The 23,765-nt window shown below is 36.9% G+C and overlaps 1 protein-coding gene and 1 non-coding gene across 4 annotated transcripts in view; both read left to right on the top strand.

Annotated features, from left to right (window-relative positions):
• LOC115695813 (probable disease resistance protein At4g27220) overlaps positions 1-23,765 on the top strand; it is a 105,484-nt gene that overhangs the window by 75,074 nt on the left and 6,645 nt on the right. The window contains exons 7-8 of one of the 3 annotated variants that reach the window (XM_061116975.1): positions 21,904-22,338; positions 22,665-23,057. The exons of the other annotated variants lie outside the window; for them this stretch is intronic. Coding sequence (XP_060972958.1) covers positions 21,904-22,338; positions 22,665-23,057 — 828 coding nt within the window. The remainder of the gene's footprint in view (positions 1-21,903; positions 22,339-22,664; positions 23,058-23,765) is intronic. 3 annotated transcript variants of the gene reach the window in all.
• On the top strand, positions 8,959-9,065 carry LOC115703290 (small nucleolar RNA R71). The gene has a single exon (XR_004009066.2). It is a non-coding gene; the product is annotated as a small nucleolar RNA R71 (small nucleolar RNA).

Genomic DNA, 23,765 nt, shown 5'->3' with positions numbered 1-23,765 from the left:
TTTCTATATAAAATTTCGTAAAAATGCAAAAAACAAAAAAAAATTAAAGTATAAAAATAAAATAAAAAAAAAGTCACTGTTATATATATTACAAATCTAGAAATCAATTATTATTCTCAACAATGGTAAACCGAAATAACATAAATCAAGATAAATTGTTAATGTACAAATAAAAATGGTTCATTTATGTACATATTACAAAAAGAATAGATGAAATTTGTTTTTTTAAAATAAAAATAAAAATAAAATCCCTTAACAATAGGTCTATTTTTTATATGAGGAAAATAAACATTTCTCTTATATCTTAAAATAGTTTCTAACCGCTAAATAGTTTCGAAAATAATTTCATAAATTTAAATGAATAGAAATTAAATTAACAACTCTTTCCTCCTTTCCGGCGATAATATTAATGAACAAAGAGTCTTTCATTAACATTTTGTCAGTGATTAAAGAGCCCTTATTTTGTGGATCTTCAAACATTTCTAGTACATAATTGAATATATTATCATGTTTAGTTAACAAAAGCATATTTGTGACCGTCAGTAGTCCCGTGATCCGTAAAGAGAAATACCGGGTAAGCTGTGCAATCCCACATCGCCTGGGGAAGGTAAAGTGGGATGATTCAGAGGCTGTGTAGGTATGGGACTACACAGTTAAAGATGGCTTAAATGGATTGATTGGTACTACCTATATCAACAAGATGCATCTTGTTTTTCGGTAGCCCACATCACGGAAGAACTCCACAGTGCTTGACTTGGAGCAATTTCAGGATGGGTGACCTCCTGGGAAGTTTTCCCAGGATGTGTGTGAGTGAGGACAAAGCACGCTGAAAACACTCGTGTTGGTCTGTAGGGTCAGTCATCAGTCCATGAAGCAGCCAGAGTGCCGTACTCGTGTATAAGAGCCATTAGTCTGTGAGTGTAAGGGCCCAATGGAGGCTTGAAGCGGGGACGTTACAATATTTCTTTTCCCTGCATAAAAAATAAAATAAGAAATAATTATTATATTTATAAAAAAAAAATGATATGAATGTAACAATTTTTAAAAAAGAAAAAAAAAATACCTCAATGGTGATTAAAGAATTTCTCTGTGCCATGGACAATGACATGGCCATCATTGTAAATATTTCAGTGATTAACCTTCACTCTATTGATTATAACAGTTCCATCATCACGTACTTCATCCACAATGAGATTTTGCTTAACACTAGCCGAAACTAGAGTTGATCCTTTGAATAAGGTTTCCTTATCAACCTTTGACATAACAATTTGATAATCAAAATTGTTCCACTCTTTGAATCCGATGGCTTTGTCGGGCGGAACAAAGAGAGTGATAGCGTTGTTACCATAAATGGTGAATCTATTTTGACGATCAACAAAGAATAGGAGTTCGTCGCAATAGGTTTGAACAGATTGAAGATTTCTTTCGAAAATCGTCACCATGAAATCATAGCCTACGAATTCTCTAAGAGCTTTTGTGATGTTTTGGATTTGTAAAACTGTAATGGTAGAATTGTGTTTGGGTGATCCATTGGAGTCCGAGTCCAAACAACAGGTTAGACATGTGTAATGAAAATCATCTTCGTAATCAGTTTTCCACATTGGTGGATAATAAGAAATCTTACTTTGAGAGGGAATTATTATTGTAATTATTAGGAGAACAAACAATGGGAAAAAATTTGAACGAGCAGCCATGAACATATGATATGATTACACTTGTTGGTTTGATATGAGAAGTACTAATAATATTATATATTTATAGCAAATAATGTTATCTAATTACTAAAAAATCTCACTTAATTTGAATTTGAAATTTTTATATATATTAAAATATCATATGCCCTTTAAAAAAAGATAAATATGTATCAAATAAGATAAATAAGAAAAAAACTTAGGACTTTTCAAAAATTCAAAGGAATCATATTTTTCGAATTCAAATCATGTAAGAGTGTGATACAAAAGAAAAGAGCTCTTTGCTAATTAATATTAGGTGTGAGGTGCGATTTTCTGTACTACACCTGGATCGATTGAACGATTCTCATCTCAAGCTCATGTATATGTGAATGATGATCAATGACTGAATTCGTGGTTGTAATTAGGGTGAACGTACGTGAGTTTATATGGATTATAGTATATTTTTATTAAATCAATATAAATATGAGACATTCTTAAACCACCCATGCAACCCATCCTACTAAGGCATCATTGACACCCCCTGAAGAAGCAAGAAAATACCAGAAGGGTGATGATGATGATGATGAGGAAGAGGAGCAAGCAGAAGCATGTGCCAATGAGACAATGCCGCCTATTCTCCAGACTGAACCGTCACTAAACTCCTGGACTCAGGGCACTTACGATAGACTAGATCACCTTATCAGGCAAAATCAGTATCTTGTTTAGTCCAATATCTTGTTCAGTCCAATCAAGCCCAAGCTGCTTACTATAACTCATATCAGCAGTAGCAGCATGAATTTGCTCAAAGGCAAATCCAAGAGTTGAATTCTGCTTTCTCTCTATGGAGGATGGACCCCAATGCTCCCGACCACTTCTCACAGCCACTGCCATGGTACCCATACCAGCCATCACCACCACCACCGTGTGGCGCTCAGGTACGTTCCCTTTTTTCTTTCTTTAATGTCATATTGGGGACAATATGTCACTTTAGTTTGGGAGTGTAAAGCCCGCTTAGTTAATTTGGAAATTAGCAGTTGTTTATGATTAATTATGAAATTATTTATAGCTATTTAAATAATTTATTATACCGTTATTTATGGAATTCAGAAATGCATGTTATGTATATAGTAGCTTTCATATTTTGCATTTTCGGTGCCCGGTATTTTGGAACTCGGCGTTTGGCTCAGTAGAAATCACAACTTAGTATGTTAGTAGTTTGGGGACGGGTTTTAGACATTGGGAATGTCGGGAATGGCCGGGAATTTAGAATTTCCCAAAAATACCCCTTTAGTGTGTTTCATGTGATTTTAGTATGGAGGGGCAAAATGGTCTTTTTGCCCCAATGACTTTTTTTGTCTTCTAGTGACTTTTTATTTGAAAATTAAATGTTTATTTTAATTGTTATTTGGCTGAAGTAAATGAGATAAATGGCTTTGTTTTATTCTCTAATTTTTACAAAAAATGCTAAGTGTAGAAAATAGAAAATTTTGAAAAGAGCTCTCCATTTCTCTCTCTATTTTCGGCTGAAACTTTGGGAAGCAAGGAGCTGATTTCTCCATTGATTTTTACTTGTTAATCCACCTCCTCTTAAGGTCCTTTGCAAGCTAGGTTGTGTGAAAATTATATTGCTTTATAATTGCGCAAGTGTACACAATCACAAACAAGTAATACAATGATAAGTAATCAAAGTTCGTCTCCACAGGGACTTTTTACTAAATAATGTTAAATCAACTAAAAGTAATTCCAAGAATTTCAAATAAAAATAAAATGAAATCACACATCAATTCACAAGAAAAATTTATAGCCTTGAATCTAAACTTGAGAACTAATTTTTTAAACTAAATAAACTAAAAATAAGAAACTAAAAGTGATTAAAATGGTGGTAATTTCAGATTTGGAAATTAGACTTGGGTGATTAATTTCCACTTGTATGTCCCAGTTGATACAAAGAATGACCCAAAGAATGATTCAAAGAATCCCGCGAGTTAACAAATTTCAACAAAAACCAGCAAGCTTTTTCCAAAACTTGCAACTAACCATTCATAACCTCACAATGCATTCCTACATCAGTTTAGATCACAAATAGCCCAAATAAGCATCAAATCCTTAGTTATACATGGTAGCAAAATATTCCTATTTCACTACTAATTAATACCTAAAAATAAAGGTAAAAATCATGCATCAATTAGAAGGGTTCAACTAGGTCTTACTTTTCCAAGTAAGATCTAGCTTGCTAAATGTTAAAAATGGCCAAGAATTAACATTCATTCAACTTTTCATCACATCTAATTGAACTAAGACAAGATTACTTCATCATTGCAAAATCAAAACACTAGTCCATACAAGGGTTCATAACCACCCAAATCTCAAACAAATTTAGTTCATAGCTGAAATTTGAAACTCAAAACCAGAAAGTATGTTGTTCATGAAGTTAAAGAAAAGCTTAAAGTGAAGAAAATGATACAAAACGAAGTGGAGAGCAAGAGAGATGAGTGTTGAGCTCAAATCCTTCTTTGAATGTTGCCTTCTTCTCCTTCTTCTCAATCTTCTTCTTCTTTGTACTCTTCTTCCTTCTTAGTACTTAGAAACCTTCTTTTCTCTGCTGTATATTTCGTACTAGTATTCAAGTGCAGCCACCATTTTTCTATTATGACCTCCTCTTTCCTTTTTGTTCCCCAATTAGGGTACCAAAGTTTACCCTAATTGAAAATCCAAGTCATCACCCACTTATCCTTCATTTTCCACATGTTTGTTGAGTCAATAGCCAAATTCCGCCACCTCAGCTCGTTTTTCTTTTCATTAAAGCCAGCTGGACTATCTGCCAAAATAAACTTACTGGGCTGACAAATTGCTACGCGATGATTGCTACAGCAATGCCAGTCAGCAATAATCATTTTTCTGCTCCTTTTTCTCCTTGTCCCAAATATTTCCAAATACCTATTCTTGTATTTTTTCTGCTTAAAACACATAAAAACAATAACATAAGTCTATCTAACACTTACTAATACACACACTTCTATTTATTACAAAGACACAACAAACTAAACACAATTACATAGTATAAACATTAATTGCTCCACAATTCACATTAAATTCAAGCTTAAAGATATGAAAATAACTCTAAATCTTAGAGTTATCAACACCCCAAACTTAGAATCTTGCTCGTCCTCGAGCAATGACAACACAAAATAAACAAAGTAAAACACAACAACACATTTTACACAAAGATTCACACACAAGACACATAAGAGATTCCATAAAAATTCAAGTTGGCCTAGCGAACATTGATGCTCTCAGAAAAAAAATGGAATTAAATGGATTAGGAAATTGCTTGCCGTAACTTTATATGCTGCCCTTTTAATGTTTTGTCATTGGATAACATTAATATTTCCCAGAAGTCACCTAATCAACAATTTATACAAGTATATCCCACCTAAACTTTGAACTTCTCTCCAACTACCTTAAACTTTTTTTTTTTATATTCATTTCAGCTCCATAAGTTGGATTAGTGCACTCCTCTCCACTAATATAGTCTAAACTTATCCCCTTGATCAATAGGACTTACTAGGCTTGTAATGTTAGGCTTGGGTTAGGGTATGGTAAAGGATGTATTTTAGCTAGCTCAACACCTAACCACTTCACTTGTCAAAAACCGAGCCTCTTCCTAATGATATTTTTTTTTTTAACTCACTCCCCTAATTCAATACTCACAAGTACTTGATATTAAAATTAACTTCTCTTGCTATGTTTATTCTCTTTTTTTTTTTTTATTTAATTCAAATGGGTGAAACACCCCAAACTTAGTTGCAAATATATTTATATACTTTTTTTTTTCTTTTCTGATTTTTTTTTTTTTTTTAGAAAGGAATTTAGTACTATATTATACTTATATATAGTAAGAGAAAGTTAATAAAAATGCATACTAATAAACCTTGTGAGCTAATTCCCCCACCCCAAACTTACAACCCAACATTGTCCCCAATATGGCTAAAAGTATAATCTTGAATTAGCTCGCCACAAGTTACACTCACCGCACTCACCCCAAACTTAATGTGAAACTTGGCTCTTGACAAGTGAGCAATTAAGTTAGGACATATGTGGAAATGCAAATTAAGATGGATGTGATATGTGTGATCGGGTTGCACAACAAAACGAGGCTAACGGCTCAAACTTGGGTGACTAGGGCAAAATTGATTGAAAGGGAGAGTTAGAAAGGCTCAAACGTCCAAGGAAGGCCTAAATCATTTCTAAGGGACAAATCTAACTAGGATTTCGCTTCCAGGAGATGCACTAACCAATTCTAGATGCTAAAATTACATGTGAAATAATCATATGAGAAAGGCAAAGCATGGTGGAATAAATACAAGTATAAACTAGTGAGGAGAGACTAAGGGAAACATCCATAATATCCAACAATGCAGCATGATAAGGCAACAAGTAAAATTAGGCAGCAACAATAATGGAATGGGCGGAAAGTATCATCATCGAGCAGAACACTAGGCCACAGAAAAACTCAAAAAAAACTCTCAATGCCAAACTAACAACCACATAAACAACATAGAATAAAAGTTCCAAGCACAAAAACAACACACAACTAGCACAATACAATCGAAAAAACAAACAACACAAAACAGAAAAATATAAAATAGCTTAGGTATGAGAAAAACTCCCTCTACTCGGAGTCCTTGATCCACAAGAGGCAAAACTAAGTACAAGCCCAATGATTTGTACCGACTGTAAATCATACCAAATGATTGCCTCCTTAACATTTCTCACGTGTTCCTTTTTATCGACCAACTCATTTAAACCCCGATATAAGAACACTCTTGTCGCCAAATAAAATTGTTGAACCATTGCTATAGCAACTCGGGCACAACTTTTCTACCCCAAACTTAATTTCTTTGCCCAAATTGAAATTTCTTCACTTCCACAACCTTCTTCACTTGATTTCCTGCACATTGAAAGAAAATAATTTCTCAATTTCACCATGACAATTATTTACTAATTATATAATATATATATATTTTTTTTCTGTTTTTTTTTTAACTTTTCTTCTTCTTGTTTTTTTTTTCTTTTTTTTTTTCAAGGGGTGCCTTCATTGATTTTTTTTCTTTTCATTCTTTTTTCCAAATTTTTCATTTTTTTTTTTCAATTCAATCTTTTTTTTTTCTTTTTCTTTTGGCACCCCCAAATTACAAGTCTCAAACATCCTTCAAAGAGATAGAGGTCTTTTCTCGGTTGACCTCTCCACCTCCAAACTTCACTCCTTGGCCATTCACTAAGAATTTTCTTCTTGAAAGTGCATCACGAAGTTCCACCACCCCATCGGGATATACTCTTACCACCAAGAAAGATCCATCACACCTTGAATCTAGTCGTCCATGAGTAGCCTTCGTTAAAGAGTTGGAAAAAATTACTTGTTGCCCAACTTCAAACATTTGAGACCGAAATTTTCTACCAAGCTTCTTTTTCTTTCTCTTCTTTTTGGGGGGTTTTTTAGAGTCAAATGATGCTTTGTCTTTGCTTTCTTGTGCCTCGTGATCCTTAGCAATTTCTTTAAGGAGAATCTTCTTTCTCACCTTCTTACTAACTTTGAATTTAGACTCCTCAACCATGTTAGGATCCATATCTCCAATTGCTAAGCATTCTCCTATTGCATCCGGGGCACGTATGGGATGGAAAACCTTGAATGTGGCTTGCTCATCTTGAGCTCTCATGGTGAGCTCTCCTTTTTCAACATCTATCAAAGTCCTTCCCGTGGCAAGAAATGGCCTCCCTAAAATGATTGGAACTTCCCTATCTTCCTCATAGTCAAGAATAATGAAGTCCACGGAAAGATGAACTTATCTACTTGTACCAAAACATCTTCAATTTTTCCATCCGGATGAGCCATGGAACGATCCGCTAGTTGCAAAGTGACGGTGGTTGGCCTTGCTTCTCCAATTCCCAACTTCTTGAAAATAGACATGGGCATGAGATTAATACTAGCTCCCAAATCACAAAGAGCTCTTCCAACATCCCGTCCCCCAATAGAAATTGGAATTGTGAAGCTGCCCGGATCTTTCAATTTAGGTGGAATTTTGTTCTTCAACATAGCGCTACAGCCCTCGGTCAAAGCGACCGTTTCAAACTCACCAAACCTCCTTTTCTTTGTCAAAATATCTTTTAAGAACTTGACATAATTTGGCATTTGCTCTAGTGCTTCTACCAAGGGAATATTGATATGGAGCTGTTTCAACACATCCAAAAACTTCCTAAATTGTCCATCTTGTCATTGCTTTCCGAAATCTTTGAGGAAATGGAAGGGGTGGTTTAGTACATACCGGTGCGGATTGCCGATCGTCGATTGCCGACCCGATGCTTTGTATCAACCGGTGCAGTATCAGCAATTTCTTGGGCAGTTTTGTTACTCAATTTTTCGTCGATTTGGATTGAAGTGGGCTCCCCACTACCCTTTATTTCCTCCTCAGAATTTTTCAGATTCTTGCCACTCCTTAGCTGAATGGCATTGCATTGCTCCTTCCCATCCCTCCTTGGATTTTCTGTGTCACTAGGCAAAGAACCTTGCGGCCTAGCTTTTAATTCATTGGCCAAATGTCCAAGTTGCAACTCTAAGTTTCGAAGAGAGGCAGCTTGACTTTGTATCACCGCATCATTTTTGGCCATATAATCCCGCATTAGACTCTCCAAAGAGCTTGGTTGGGCATTTTGAGCATGTTGTGAATGTCGGGGTTGTTGTGAAAAACCCGGTGGATATGCTTGTCTTCCTTGGGCTGGTGCGGTACTTGAGCTTGCTCCTTGACCTCCCCAAGACAAATTAGGATGATTCTTCCAAGATTGATTGTAAGAGTTTGAGAATGCCCCATTGTTTCTGTTAAAATTCTGATTTCCCATGTAACAAACGGACTCCGGATTAGATGGACACTTCTCAAACACATGCCCTTCTCCACAAAACACACATGAGACATCATCACTTTGAATGGCAGCAGCTGGTTGAATATTTTTAGCGTTCCCAATACTCAAATTCTTCAAAACATTCGTCATGGAAGCCATTTGAGCTGTCAAAGCTGTTATTGCATCCACCTCAAGGACTCCCGCCACTTTTCTACTTGTTGGAGCTCTAGTGTTGGACCATTGGTAGTTGTTACTTGCAATGGTCTCCAAAATCTCAAATGCTTCATTGTAAGACTTCGACAAAATAGCACCATTGGCCGATGCATCTAACACCATTCGAGAAGTTGCATTCAAGCCATTATAAAAAGTCTCCATCTGAATACAATGTGGAATGCCATGATGTGGACACTTTCGCAAAAGTTCCTTAAACCTCTCCCACGCATCACTTGTGGACTCATCTTCAAGTTGCTGAAAAGACATGATCTCACTTCTGAATTTTGCATTTCTAGTAGGAGGAAAGTATTTCCTCAGAAACTTCTCAGCAAGGTCATTCCAATTGGTCACAGAATCAGGCGGCAAAGTGTTGAGCCATGATCTAGCTCGGTCTCGTAGTGAGAATGGGAATAGCTTCAACCTTAACACCTCTTCACTTACTCCTTGGATCTTGAAAGAATCACTCACCTCCAAAAATGAACGGAGATGGAGGTGAGGATCCTCAGTTGGCATCCCGCTGAATTGCCCCACGGTTTGGAGCATTTGAAACATCACTGGCTTGAGCTCAAAGTGCGGTGCTTGTATTTCAGGCCTCACAATGCCTGGGTTGAGCTCATTAAACATGGGGGCTGCATACTCCCTTATAGCCCTTGCTCGATCATCTGCCAACATGACGGGATTAGCAATTTGTGGAGCAACCCCATCATCATCAAAATTTTCAGCCATGATGTCTCGACCCTTAGCCTTTTGAACCCTTCTTCTTCTTCGGAATGTACGTTCAATCTCGGGATCAATAGGAGCAAGTTCAAAGTCCTCTTGTTGGTTCATACACTATAGATACCTGAGATTTCAAAGAAAAAAAAACCAGCAAGATTAAAAGCACAAAAATTCTTAGAATGTCAATTAGTTGATAAAACAAAATTTAGAACTTAAAGTCCCCGGCAACGGCGCCAAAAACTTGTTGTGAAAATTATATTGCTTTATAATTGCGCAAGTGTACACAATCACAAACAAGTAATACAATGATAAGTAATCAAAGTTCGTCTCCACAGGGACTTTTTACTAAATAATGTTAAATCAACTAAAAGTAATTCCAAGAATTTCAAATAAAAATAAAATGAAATCACACATCAATTCACAAGAAAAATTTATAGCCTTGAATCTAAACTTGAGAACTAATTTTTTAAACTAAATAAACTAAAAATAAGAAACTAAAAGTGATTAAAATGGTGGTAATTTCAGATTTGGAAATTAGACTTGGGTGATTAATTTCCACTTGTATGTCCCAGTTGATACAGCAATGACCCAGCAATGATTCAGCAATCCTGGCAGAGTTAACAAATTTCAACAAAAACCAGCAAGCTTTTTCCAAAACTTGCAACTAACCATTCATAACCTCACAATGCATTCCTACATCAGTTTAGATCACAAATAGCCCAAATAAGCATCAAATCCTTAGTTATACATGGTAGCAAAATATTCCTATTTCACTACTAATTAATACCTAAAAATAAAGGTAAAAATCATGCATCAATTAGAAGGGTTCAACTAGGTCTTACTTTTCCAAGTAAGATCTAGCTTGCTAAATGTTAAAAATGGCCAAGAATTAACATTCATTCAACTTTTCATCACATCTAATTGAACTAAGACAAGATTACTTCATCATTGCAAAATCAAAACACTAGTCCATACAAGGGTTCATAACCACCCAAATCTCAAACAAATTTAGTTCATAGCTGAAATTTGAAACTCAAAACCAGAAAGTATGTTGTTCATGAAGTTAAAGAAAAGCTTAAAGTGAAGAAAATGATACAAAACGAAGTGGAGAGCAAGAGAGATGAGTGTTGAGCTCAAATCCTTCTTTGAATGTTGCCTTCTTCTCCTTCTTCTCAATCTTCTTCTTCTTTGTACTCTTCTTCCTTCTTAGTACTTAGAAACCTTCTTTTCTCTGCTGTATATTTCGTACTAGTATTCAAGTGCAGCCACCATTTTTCTATTATGACCTCCTCTTTCCTTTTTGTTCCCCAATTAGGGTACCAAAGTTTACCCTAATTGAAAATCCAAGTCATCACCCACTTATCCTTCATTTTCCACATGTTTGTTGAGTCAATAGCCAAATTCCGCCACCTCAGCTCGTTTTTCTTTTCATTAAAGCCAGCTGGACTATCTGCCAAAATAAACTTACTGGGCTGACAAATTGCTACGCGATGATTGCTACAGCAATGCCAGTCAGCAATAATCATTTTTCTGCTCCTTTTTCTCCTTGTCCCAAATATTTCCAAATACCTATTCTTGTATTTTTTCTGCTTAAAACACATAAAAACAATAACATAAGTCTATCTAACACTTACTAATACACACACTTCTATTTATTACAAAGACACAACAAACTAAACACAATTACATAGTATAAACATTAATTGCTCCACAATTCACATTAAATTCAAGCTTAAAGATATGAAAATAACTCTAAATCTTAGAGTTATCATTGCATGTGAATTATTGTGATACTTGCTGTTGTGAATTGTTGTTATTTTCTAAGGATTAATCTTGCTATTTTAAGTAGTTTAAAGTTAGTGTATGCATGATGGTTACTTGGAATCAAGTTTTGAAGTTTTTTAGTTCAAGAGCATGAATTTTGAAAATATGTGTTGAATCTGTAAATTACTTGCTGTAGTTGATTGTTTTCTTTTTCAGAGGCTTAGTTATGCATAATTATGTAGGTTTGATCTAGTTTGATTGCATGTTAGTGGATTCTAACCAAGTTTGAGTTTTGGAACTCAAAGCTTGGTCTTTAATGGCAATTTGTGTATCTGTGAATTCTGGGTTAGTTTGATGCCTTGGATTTGTTCTTTGGGGTATTTAGAGCAGGTCTGGAAAGTTTGGGACCAATTGGGTTTGATTTGGTTGAGTTAGGAATTTTTGAAAAATTCCTGCGAGGAACCAGAATTCCGGTTGTGCAACCGGAATTCCGGATGGGTGTCCAGTAATTCCCAGAACCGGAATTCCGGTTGGGCAACCGGTCTACCGGTTGGGGAATTTTCAGAACCCGTACGTGTTTTTCCTCGTTTTTATGTTTTAAGGGGTATTGCCATGCTTTTTATCGATAGGGAAACTTTTAGTTCCTAGTTTAAGTCCCCGGGAAGTGATTTAGCGTGTCACTTATAGCGTTGTGATTTTTATGGTTTAGGAGCGCAATCCGCCGCTCGCCTTCGCCCAATCGGGTTGACAAGACACACCTGAATTCGGAATCCAGGTAAGATTAGTATAACAGTATGCATATGTAGATTACATGTTTAGCGTGCATGTAGGAAGCCTGCTAGATTACATTAGTTATGTATATAGGCTTCGAACCATCCAACCCTGTCACGTCGGTACAGGGTGGAGTATGACCAAGAATGAGTATGACCGGTTCGACCGATCAGCCGACATTTGGTTGGTGGTTCGGTGCTATTGACCTATCCCGTCGAGACAGCCGGAGTATGACCAGCAGCCGGAGTATGACCGGTTCGACCGATCAGGAGGATACTTGTCAATAGTACCGTCCCTATGAACGTTCAAAACTCAGTACCATGTTGGACATGGCAGTAGTGGCTCAGTACCATGTTGGACATGGCAGTAGCGGGACTCAGTATCGTGTTGGACACGGCAGTTAGAATTATGTATGAGTATTATCATGCTTTTCTTACTGAGTCTGTCGACTCACAGTTTACGTTTATGTGTAGGTAAAGGCAAGGCTATAGCTGATGGACCGTGAGCGAGCTTATGAGATTGTACATATCGGGGCAGTTAGGCCTGGAGCGTACGATCCTCGGGACAGCAAGGCTGAATTTTTGTAACTGGTCGTTAGACGACTTTTATTTTATGTAACAGTTAAACAGTTAAACTTTTTGTAAATATTTTATAATCGGGATCCCGAGTCTTTTGTAATATTGTTTATAAGTTTAATTAAAAAGCAAAATTTTAATTAATCACGTTTTTCCATAAACCTCGTTGATTAGCAACGAGCTGCACAGTACGTTTAAAAATCACGTAATACGCCTAAGTTAGTTAGGGTGTTACAATTTGGTATCGTAGCCGCTGTGTTGTCTTCCGAAGATCGTCACGACATGTACAATCATCATCAGCAGTTAGCTCGGTTCACGGTTCCGTAAGCCTTTATTGCTTTAGTAGTTTATTTTATTCAGTTATGAAAAAGAAAAGCCTGTTAGGAAGCATGTTAGTAGCCTGATAGTAGAATAGGCGCATGTTTCGTTTTTAATTTCCAAATTAAGCGGCATTAGTAAGCTCTCCTTGAATACGACCTGATATGCCAACTCTTGGTTTCGCGGACGGTTCTAACTAGATGGACGCCAGGCGGACCACCAGGAGTCAGGGCAACTCAGTGGGGTCGAATCAAGGTCAGGGAGCTTAGTTTCCCCCACCTGCTAGGGGCCGAGGTAGAGGTCCCCGAGGCAAGGCTCGTGGTCGGGGTGATGAGAACCCGCCACAGCCGCCTGTGCCCCCGCCCGATCAGGGAGCCCCGAACTGGGAGTTGCGGTTTGCGGAAATGCAAGCCCGGATCGAAGAACAAGACCTCGAGATTCAGAGGTTGAGACAGCAGGGTGCTCCAGCAGTTCCAGTGCCCGTAGTTTCAGTGGCACCTGCCCCTGCTGCCCAGGCCGAGATAGTGGTGGCGGCCCACAGAATGGAACCTCTGTATGAACGGTTCCGAAAGCAAGCACCTCCGGTTTTCCTGGGAGGTCCGGATGTAATGAAAGCCGAGCAATGTCTGACGGTGATCACCAAGATTCTGAATTTCATGGGTGTCACCGGTAACGACAGAGTGGTGTGCGCCACGTTTCAGTTCCAGGAGGACGCGTTGGTCTGGTGGGACATGGTGTCTCAGATCCATGACGTCACCACCATGACCTGGGAAAGGTTCCAGGAACTCTTCAACGCAAAGTATTACAATGAGGCGGTCAGAAGCGCCAAGAGGAAAGAGTTCGCTCACCTGACCCAGCGGGAAAACATGAGCGTCACTGAGTATACTACTCAGTTTGATCGGTTGGCGAGGTTAGCCTCGGGAATTGTGCCGACCGACTTCAGCAAGAGGGAGAAGTATTTGGACGGGTTGAATCCCAGGATCAGGCATGACCTGATGATCACCACCGACGACAGCACCACCTATGCTCAGATGGTGGAGAAGGCACTGCGAGCTGAGGGCGCAGTGGGGTGCATGTCGGGACCGCCCAAGATCTCGGTGAGTGGCGGAGCTCCTACCCCTCCTGCATCAGGCTATAGCAGGGGGAGTAGTGGTTCGGCCATTGATCGAGGAAGAGAGCACCCATCGCTTCCGTGGCTCGAGTCGAACAAGAGGTTCCGGGGAACCGCAACGCAGGAGTCGTACTGGTGGTACTGAGACCCGATTCTCCTATCCCGAGTGCCCTATCTGCAAGAGGCACCATCGGGCGAGTGCAAAGGTCGTGGGATGCTTTCATTGTGGCATGCCCGGACACTTCAAGAGGGACCGTCCCCGCCTCCGACCGCAGGCACCGCGAGCTCCGGCGATAACCACTCCGGCCAGTGGTGTTCGCTATCACGCAGCCGATGCGGATGCCGGCCCATCGGTTGTCACAGGTCGCCTTTCTATTAACAACTCGCTATATTCGCGTCGTTTGATTCTGGGGCTACACATTCTTATGTGGCGGCCAGAGTCTTTAGTAAATTGGGTAGACCCTATGATAGATATGAATCAGGGTTTGGAACCTTGTTACCTGGCGGAGAATTGGTTATCTCCAATAGGTGGATTAGGTCTATGCCGATCAGGATAGATGGTAGAGAGTTAAGTGCTGATCTGATAGAGATGAGTTTAGTCGAATTCGATATTATTTTAGGAATGGATTTCCTATCTAAATATTCGGCGAGCATTGACTGTAAAAGGAAGATGGTGGTCTTCCAACCGGAAAGTGAAGAACCATTTGTATTTGTTGGTTCGGTTCAGGGATCTCGGATCCCGGTGATCTCGGCTATGTCGGCGAGAGAATTATTGCACGGCGGTTGCTTAGGGTTTCTGGCCGTGGTGGTGGACACCACTTGGCCAGATACCATTCGGCCAGAAGACATTAGAGTGGTTCGGGAATTTTTGGATGTTTTTCCCGAAGAACTTCCAGGGTTACCACCTCAGCGGGAGATTGATTTCGTGATTGACTTGGCACCAGGGGTGGAACCGGTTTTCAAAGCCCCGTATAGGATGGCTCCAGCTGAACTTAAGGAATTAAAGATTCAGCTCCAAGGGTTGCTTGACATAGGGTTCATTCGGCCCAGTGTATCACCCTGGGGAGCCCCGGTTTTGTTCGTCAAGAAGAAGGATGGATCTATGAGGATGTGCATCGACTACAGGGAGTTGAACAAGCTGACGGTGAAGAATAAATATCCATTACCTAGGATCGATGACTTGTTCGATCAGCTTCAGGGGAAGACGGTCTTTTCTAAGATTGATCTCCGTTCGGGTTATCATCAGTTGAGAATCCGAGAGGAGGACATTCCGAAGACAGCTTTCCGCACTAGGTATGGACATTACGAGTTTCTGGTTATGTCATTCGGACTAACCAATGCTCCTGCAGCATTCATGGACCTGATGAATAGAGTATTCAAGGATTTCCTCGATATCTGTGTGATTGTGTTTATCGACGACATCCTCGTGTACTCTCAATCAGAAGAGGAGCATGAGTTACATCTTCAGATGGTACTGCAACGGCTTCGAGAACATAAGCTTTATGCCAAGTTCAAGAAATGTGAGTTCTGGCTATCTCAGGTGTCCTTCCTAGGGCACATTGTGAGTAAAGATGGGATCAAGGTGGATCCCGGGAAGATCGAATCCGTCAGGGATTGGCCAAGACCGAAGACAGTGACAGAGATCAGAAGCTTCTTGGGTTTAGCAGGGTACTACCGTAGGTTCGTGGAAGGGTTCTCCAAAATTTCAATGCCCCTAACCGAGCTTACAAAGAAGAATCAGCGATTTATCTGGTCAGATAAATGTGAAGCTAGTTTTCAGGAGCTGAAACAGAGGTTAATTACCGCTCCAGTGCTAGCTTTGCCTTCGGACAAGGAGAAGTTCGTAGTATATTGTGACGCATCCAAAAAGGGTTTGGGGTGTGTATTGATGCAAGCCGACCGGGTTATCGCTTATGCCTCCCGTCAGTTAAAGGATTATGAACAGCGATACCCGACTCATGATCTAGAATTGGCCGCAGTGGTTTTTGCACTGAAGATTTGGCGGCATTACCTTTACGGGGAGAAGTGTGAGATCTATACCGACCATAAGAGTCTCAAGTATTTCTTTACTCAGAAGGATTTGAACATGAGACAAAGGCGTTGGTTGGAATTAGTGAAGGATTACGATTGTGAGATCCTCTATCATCCCGGAAAAGCCAATGTAGTGGCCGATGCCCTGAGCAGAAAGGGTCCCGGGCAAATAGCTAGTATGGTTCGGATCTCACCTCAGCTAGCAGAGGATATGGTTAGATCCAGCATTGAGTTTGTGGTAGGTCAGCTTCACAACTTAACGCTGCAATCTGACTTATTGGAAAGAATAAAAGTCGCTCAGATGACAGATCCGGAGTTAGTAAAGATCCGAAATGACCTATTGAATTGAATAGATATTACGGTAAGTTTTATAAATCTATTTCAAAGTTCAATATCGGTCCATTCCAATGCATACTCCATGCATCCAACCTGAGCTTTACTTTAACCAATGTTCTAGAAAGAACATAGCATTTCTCCAAATGCAAGTAAACTCTGTTGTAGATTGACATATCAGTAAAACCCAGTGTTCTGATAAATCTAGGAATCCGTTATTCATATAGTCATGTTTACTTTCCACTGTGTTGACAACACAATAAACATGATCAAGTATGTGAAAGGGGTTTGGATGAATTTATAAATCAAATAGACAAACAATTGATTAAGTGAACCAAAACATACACAAATGAATGAAAAATACTTCTGTTCCTTAATTGATATTGAATAATCTGGATTACATTGAAATGGAGTTTTATTTAGGGCATAAAACCCAACAAACTCCCACTTGCACTAATATAAAACAAATCAGTACATTTCAATTAACCCTAAATTCTGACGGTGCTTTTCGAATGCAGTCACTGCCAAGACTTTGGTGAATGGATCAGCTAAGTTGTCCTGCGTGTCCAATTTTTCCACCAGTACATCCCCTCTTGCCACATATTCTCTGATAATATGATATTTTCTTTCTATATGCTTACTTCTCTTGTGGCTCCGAGGTTCCTTACTGTTGGCTATAGCTTCATTGTTATCACAAAGCAGGACTAGAGGCTTTTCCATTCCAGGTACTACACCAAGACTGGTGAAGAACTTTCTAAGCCAGACAACCTCTTTAGCTGCTTCAGCTGCAACTATGTATTCCGCCTCCATGGTAGAATCCGAAATAGCGGTTTGCTTCGCACTTCTCCAAACCATTGCTCCACCCCCAAGAGTAAACACCATCCCAGATGTAGATTTCCTGTCTTCAAGACATGCCTGGAAATCTGAGTCTGTATAGCCTATGGATTTAGAGCACCACCCTTGTAGACTAATACATAATCTCTTGTACTCTTTAAGTATTTCAAAATATACTTAACATCATTCCAATGTTCCTGTCCTGGATCTGACTGATACCTGCTCACGATTCCAACTGCATAGCAGATGTCAGGTTTAGTGCATAGCATAGCATACATTAGACTTCCAACTGCAGAAGCATAAGGAACTTTTGCCATGTCTTCTATCTCTTGAGGATCAGTAGGACACTATTCCTTAGATAGACGGATACCATATCTAGAAGGCATATTTGCCCCATTGATATTAGTCATGGAGAATCTCTCTAGAACTTTGTCAATGTAAGTTGTTTGAGAGAGAGCAAGGGATCTGTTCTTCCGGTTTCTGATAATCTGAATACCGAGAACATAGGCTGCCTCACCCAAGTCTTTCATGTCGAATTGAGTGTCCATCCATTCCTTGATGTGAGTCATTTTCTTGACATTGTTGCCAATGATCAAAATGTCATCAACATAAAGGACCAGGAATACTACTACTTGGTCTTCCTTGAGTTGGTAAACATAAGGTTCATCTTCATTCTGATGAAAGCCGTAGGTTTTAATGATCTCATCAAACCTTTTGTTCCATGAGCGAGAAGCTTGCTTAAGGCCATAAATGGACCTATTTAATTTGCAAACTTTATTTTCCTGCCCAGGAAGAACATAACCTTCTGGTTGCTCCATATAGATGGTTTCTTCAAGAAGCCCATTAAGAAAAGCTGTCTTGACATCCATTTGCCAAATTTCATAATCGAAAGCGGCAGCTATGGAGAGAAGAATTCGGATGGATTTGAGCATGGCAACCGGACTAAAAGTTTCCTCATAGTCCACACCTTCTCTTTGGGTATAACCCTTGGCGACTAGTCTAGCTTTGAAAGTTTCGACTTCGCCTCCAGCGCCTCTTTTCTTCTTATAGACCCACTTGCATCCGATTGGACGATAGTCATCGGGTGGCTCTACATATTCCCAGACTTTGTTCTTTTTCATGGAATCCATCTCTGAATCCATGCCGGCTGACCATCGGTTCCGTTGCGGACTTGCCATTGCCTGTTTATAGGTTAATGGGTCGTCATCAATACCGTCACCAACGGCCATATTGATTTCACCATCCAAGCCATAACGAGATGGTTTTGTAGAAACCCTCCCACTACGACGAGGAGCGGTGACCTTCTGAACAGGAGCTTTGGTAGTAGTTTTCTCAGTTGCTACAACTGAGGGAGTGGGATGTTCCTCTTCTTGAGTAGAAGAGGATGGAACATTTGAAGGAACTGTATCTGTAAGCATTTCCTCTAATACAATTTCACTTTTCGGTTTGTTGTCTTTCATATAGTTATCTTCAAGGAAAGTAACATTTGTAGAAACAAATACTTTATTATCCTTGTAACTATAAGATAGTCCACCCCTAGTCTCTTTAGAATTTCTGACAAACATGCAAACTTCAGTTCGCGATTCCAGTTTGCCTTCTTTCTTTCTCAAGACGTGAGCAGGGCACCCCCAAATCCTATAATGGCGTAAACTAGGTGTACGACCATTCCATAGTTCGACGGGTGTCTTAGGGACTGCTTTAGATGGTACAACATTTAAAATGTCATTTGCCATTTGAATAGCATATCTCCAGAAGGACGTAGACAGAGTTGAATAACTCAGCATAGACCTAACCATTTCCAAGAGAGTGTGATTTCTTCTTTCTGCAACTCCATTTTGCTGTGGAGTGCTTGGGGCAGTATATTAGGATTCAATTCCAAGTTCAGTTAAATGATCTTTGAACTGCATATCCATATATTCTCCACCCCTATCAGTTCGCAAGATCTTTAATGTTTTACTTAATTGGTTTTGAGCCAAAGCATGAAATTCCTGAAACTTTTCAAACGTTTCAGATTTCTTTTGCATTAGGTAAAGAAAACTGTATCTAGAGAAGTCGTCAATGAAAGTGACGAAATACTCATAACCACCTCGGGCTTTTACATTCAGAGGTTCGCAAACATCTGAATGCACTAACCCTAGGGATTGTTTGGCACGCTCTCCCTTTGCAGAGAAAGAACGTTTGGTCATTTTTCCTTCTAGGCAAGACTCGCATACTGGCAGTTCTCCTAAGACGACATTTTTTAATGGACCGTCTTTGGTTAGCCTATTGAGTCTATCAAAGCCTATATGACCTAAACGTAAATGCCATAGATAAGTTTGATCATCATTATCAATCTCTTTTCTCTTAAGGCTTCTAGGTTTAGCTACATTGAAAAGTTCAGTATTTAGTGAGATTTGAGTATCAGGTCTTAAAACATAAAGCCCTTGTTCCATGTTAGCAACACATATATGAAATCCATTACGAGAAATTGAACAATTTGAACTCGAAAAATTCAATATATAAAATTGTGTTTGTAAACATGAAACACTAATCAAGTTTCTACTAAAATTTGGAATATATAAAACATTCTCTAAAAGTAAAAACTTCTTTGTATGAAACTTGATTCGGGCTGTTCCTCTAGCTTTAACTGATACCAACTTGCCATTTCCAACTTTTAGCTTTAACTCATCTGGGTGAAGATTCTCCCAAGTTTCAAGCAGCTGCAATGAAGAACATACATTGTTAGTAGATCCAGAATCAACAATCCAGGTGGATTTGTCATTCTCTAAAACACTTGATTCAAAGACAAAAGCATCACCTTCGTTTGAATTGTCTAGAAGCTTGGGACATCCCAGAACGTTGCGATTTACATTATGTTTAATACATGATTACCTTGATTCGGTAAAAGTTGACCTATCACAGCTGTGTGATTTTCAAATATTAACCGCATTTAATTTACGTGGTATGTAATCAAACCCCACAATATTTCAGGGGATAATTGTTGTAAAGATATCAGGCAACTATGTAATTAACTGCATGACTATGTAATTATAAATAGAGGCATGTTACACTAAAAAAGGGACGAAAATTCATAAGAAAAAAAGCCTTAGAACGGTATCAGAAATCTAATAAGATTGACTCTTGGACTATGCAGAATTTTAACTGCAAAACCACGTAAAAACCTTCGTGTTCTTGCTTTTTTGTCTTTACTATTTCTATTTTCTATGCAAGTCTATCACCATTTAAGCTCAAATCTAGTTAATAAAAATCTGCGTTAACAAATCTCTACTATAATTATTTTAACAGTTAAACCATTTAATTATAATAATTAAATTTTATTTTTATTTTTACAAAAATTAGACTTCTTTTTACACAAATTAGGATTCTCTTCCTATATAATAAATTTTTAAATAATTAATTATTTTTTTAAATAATATTAAATTATTTTTTACAACTAGAAAAATTAAGTGTGCGTTTTTCTATTCGAGTTTGTGGTTGCTTCGTTTTCTGGGGAAGATTGACTTTGTTTTTTGATTCTGGTTTGATTTTTTGAGTAAATGACTCCTTATAAAAAAAAAAAGATAGAGTTTAGCTTTTTTTTTTGAAAAACACATTCAACCTATTTTAATTTTTACTTTTAAATATTTAAATAAAAAACTAAATAATTAAGTGTAATAATTTTAAATTAAAGTTAAAGGTATAATAAAATTTTAATTATGAAATTATATGAGTATAATTTTAAATTATAAAGAGTTTTGCTATAAAAAATTTAATAATTTAAGGGCAAAAAAAATTGCTAAAAGATTTTTTTTTTAATAATAAATTACGAAAAATTAATTAATAATTATAATTAATTTAATTTTAAAATATAATTAATCTTCATTAAATTTTAAAAAGAAAATAAATTATTAAGTGACTATTAGGTTATAAATTAATTATTTTTTATTTTTATTTAATTTTCAAATTAATCACAATCATTCAATAATGATTTAATGAGTAACAAAAATATAATCATGTTGGTTACATGTTTAATGTAACTATTGAAACTTCCTCTAATACATTTATAATGTTAGTAATAAATTAGGATTTTAAGTTTTCATGTGATTTCAAGATATATTTATTATTTTATATAATCTCTTATATTGTATGTAGCTGTGGGTTAAATTAATAAATAAAAAAGGATACTTGGCTGTTTTCTATTTAATACTTTCTTCCAAATAAATTCTCAAAAATTATTGTGAAAAAAAAAAAATTCTTTTTCTTTGACAAAAAAAAAAAAATACCATATTTATCAAAGTTTCTCTAAAAATCTCATACTTTGTGTATTACATAATTTTGCATTTACTCTCCACTCCCACCCAAGTAGATATTAAGATACGTACATACATACCTTATTAATTATATAATACAGAACTAATGTTTGACTGCATTATTTATTGATTTTGTTTTACTTATATGTAATGTTCCTAACATTCTCATTTTACATGCTAAATATTTTAAAACAAACTTCATTTTTTTTTTCTCAAAAAGGAAATAAAGTTAATTAGAGTTTAAAAGTGTTGTTTTTTTTTCTCTTTCCTTTTCAGATTCCTAGTTAAAGTAATCCATAAATAAAATTTTATTTTCAAACATATAGTTGGTTGAATTTGACAAATTATTTATTTTTATCTTTTTCCTTCATATTTTGCAGGTGGTATCATTTCCTATTTTGGAGGAATTACAATTGCTGGATCTTTATCATGTAAAGATGATTTGGGCAGATCAACTTCAAGAAGTATCATATATGCAGAATTTCAAAAATTTAACTATTTCTAGATGTCATAAGTTAAAGTATCTGTTTTCTTCTGCTGTGGCAAGAAGTTTCATTCAACTTAGAAATCTAGCAGTGGGTGAGTGTAAGAATATGGAAGAGATTGTAGTGATAAAAGAAGGTGGAGAAGAAGAAGGTAGTTCCAATGACACCATTTCCTTCCCTAAACTAGAAAACCTTGAGCTTCAGGATCTTGGAAACCTCAAAAGGTTCAGCAGCAGAAAGCCTCTGGCAGTGGAATGTGAAGGATTAATGAAGAGAAGTTGTAGGAATGAATTTGAAGAAGCTAAATTACAACCTTTCTTCAATCAAAAGGTACGCTTTACATTTTATTTAGTTTCAATATGTCAGTGGTCAATAGATCAAGATTCCCAAACAATAAGTGACAAAATAAATATTCTTCTAAGTTTTTATGATGCATGATTGTGGTTAATAATTTGAAAGGGAAACGAATCATCACTAAACATAAATAAATCTTTATATAATATCATTATTAATTTTTATATACTGAGTAAAGTTTGATATTGATTTTTTTTTTTTCAATACTTCAGGGTATGTATCCTCTACTTAATTTAAAATATAATATTGTTTGCTGAATATATATGCAAAAATTTCATGTATATATTTTTTCTCTTTTGTAGGTATCATTTCCTATGTTGGAGAAATTAGAATTGAGTTCACTTGATTCTGTAGAGATGATTTGCGCAGATGAACTTGAAGAAGTATACATGCAGCATTTAAAAGATTTAGAAGTTTATTTTTGTCACAAGTTAAAGTATGTTTTTCCTTGTGTTATGGAAAGAAGATTGGTTCAACTTAGAAATCTAAAGATAAGAGGGTGTTGGAATATGGAAGGGATTTTAGTGATAAAAGAAGGAGCAAGTGTGATGGAGGAACTTCACCTTATAAATCATCATCAGCCAATGGCCTTGGAGACATTGTATATAACAGACTGCCCAAAAGTAAAGATGATGAAGAGTTGGAGGAGTAGAGAACTCGTAGAGGCTGAAGACCATACGTTCACTGAAAATAAGGTACACACCCTTTCATTTCATTTCATTTCATTTCTTTCAATTCCTAATATCATTTTCAAATTGCTTTCATACATTAGGTCTTACACTGACTTTTTGAAATGTAGTCAAAGCTAGAGTTGACTCTTCTAGGAAAAAATATCTTAAAAAATGAATTAGGTAGTTAATTTTAGATAAAAATAAATTATCACTGAAAATATATTTTTTAGAATGCTAGCTATGTTTAGTTTTTTCCAAGTGCGATATATATAGATGTGTATTCATGATTGAGTACTTTAGATATTGGAATTTTAATATCATTTCAAAATTAATTAATTTGTTGTAGCTAGCTATGGTTTAAATAAACTAAAACTAAGATTTTAAGCTTGCACATTCTCTTTTTTCTTTTGTCTAGAGCATACAAATATATCACAAAAATATTTTTTATGTCAAATATAATTAATACAACTTTTACGTCTTTGATTGAATGGTATAAGAAAGACATATTATAAACAAGTTATATAATTAAAATGAGGAAATTATAATATTTATATATATATACTAGTAAAAAGTTACGTGCGATGCACGTATACTAAATTTTATGCTAGTTTTTTTCTACGTTATTAAAAAGTGATACAATTAAAAATTAAAAAAAATATTATTAGTTATTAGGTTCAACATCATTACCCTGTGTTCATTTTTAAGGAAAAAAATATTTATGAAATAATAATT

The sequence above is a fragment of the Cannabis sativa genome, chromosome 6 (genome assembly GCF_029168945.1).
Source record: "Cannabis sativa cultivar Pink pepper isolate KNU-18-1 chromosome 6, ASM2916894v1, whole genome shotgun sequence".
In the NCBI taxonomy this organism is placed as follows: Eukaryota; Viridiplantae; Streptophyta; class Magnoliopsida; order Rosales; family Cannabaceae; genus Cannabis; species Cannabis sativa.
The sequence above is the reverse complement of the archived record's forward strand: the minus strand, read 5'-3'. Positions and strand labels throughout refer to the sequence as shown.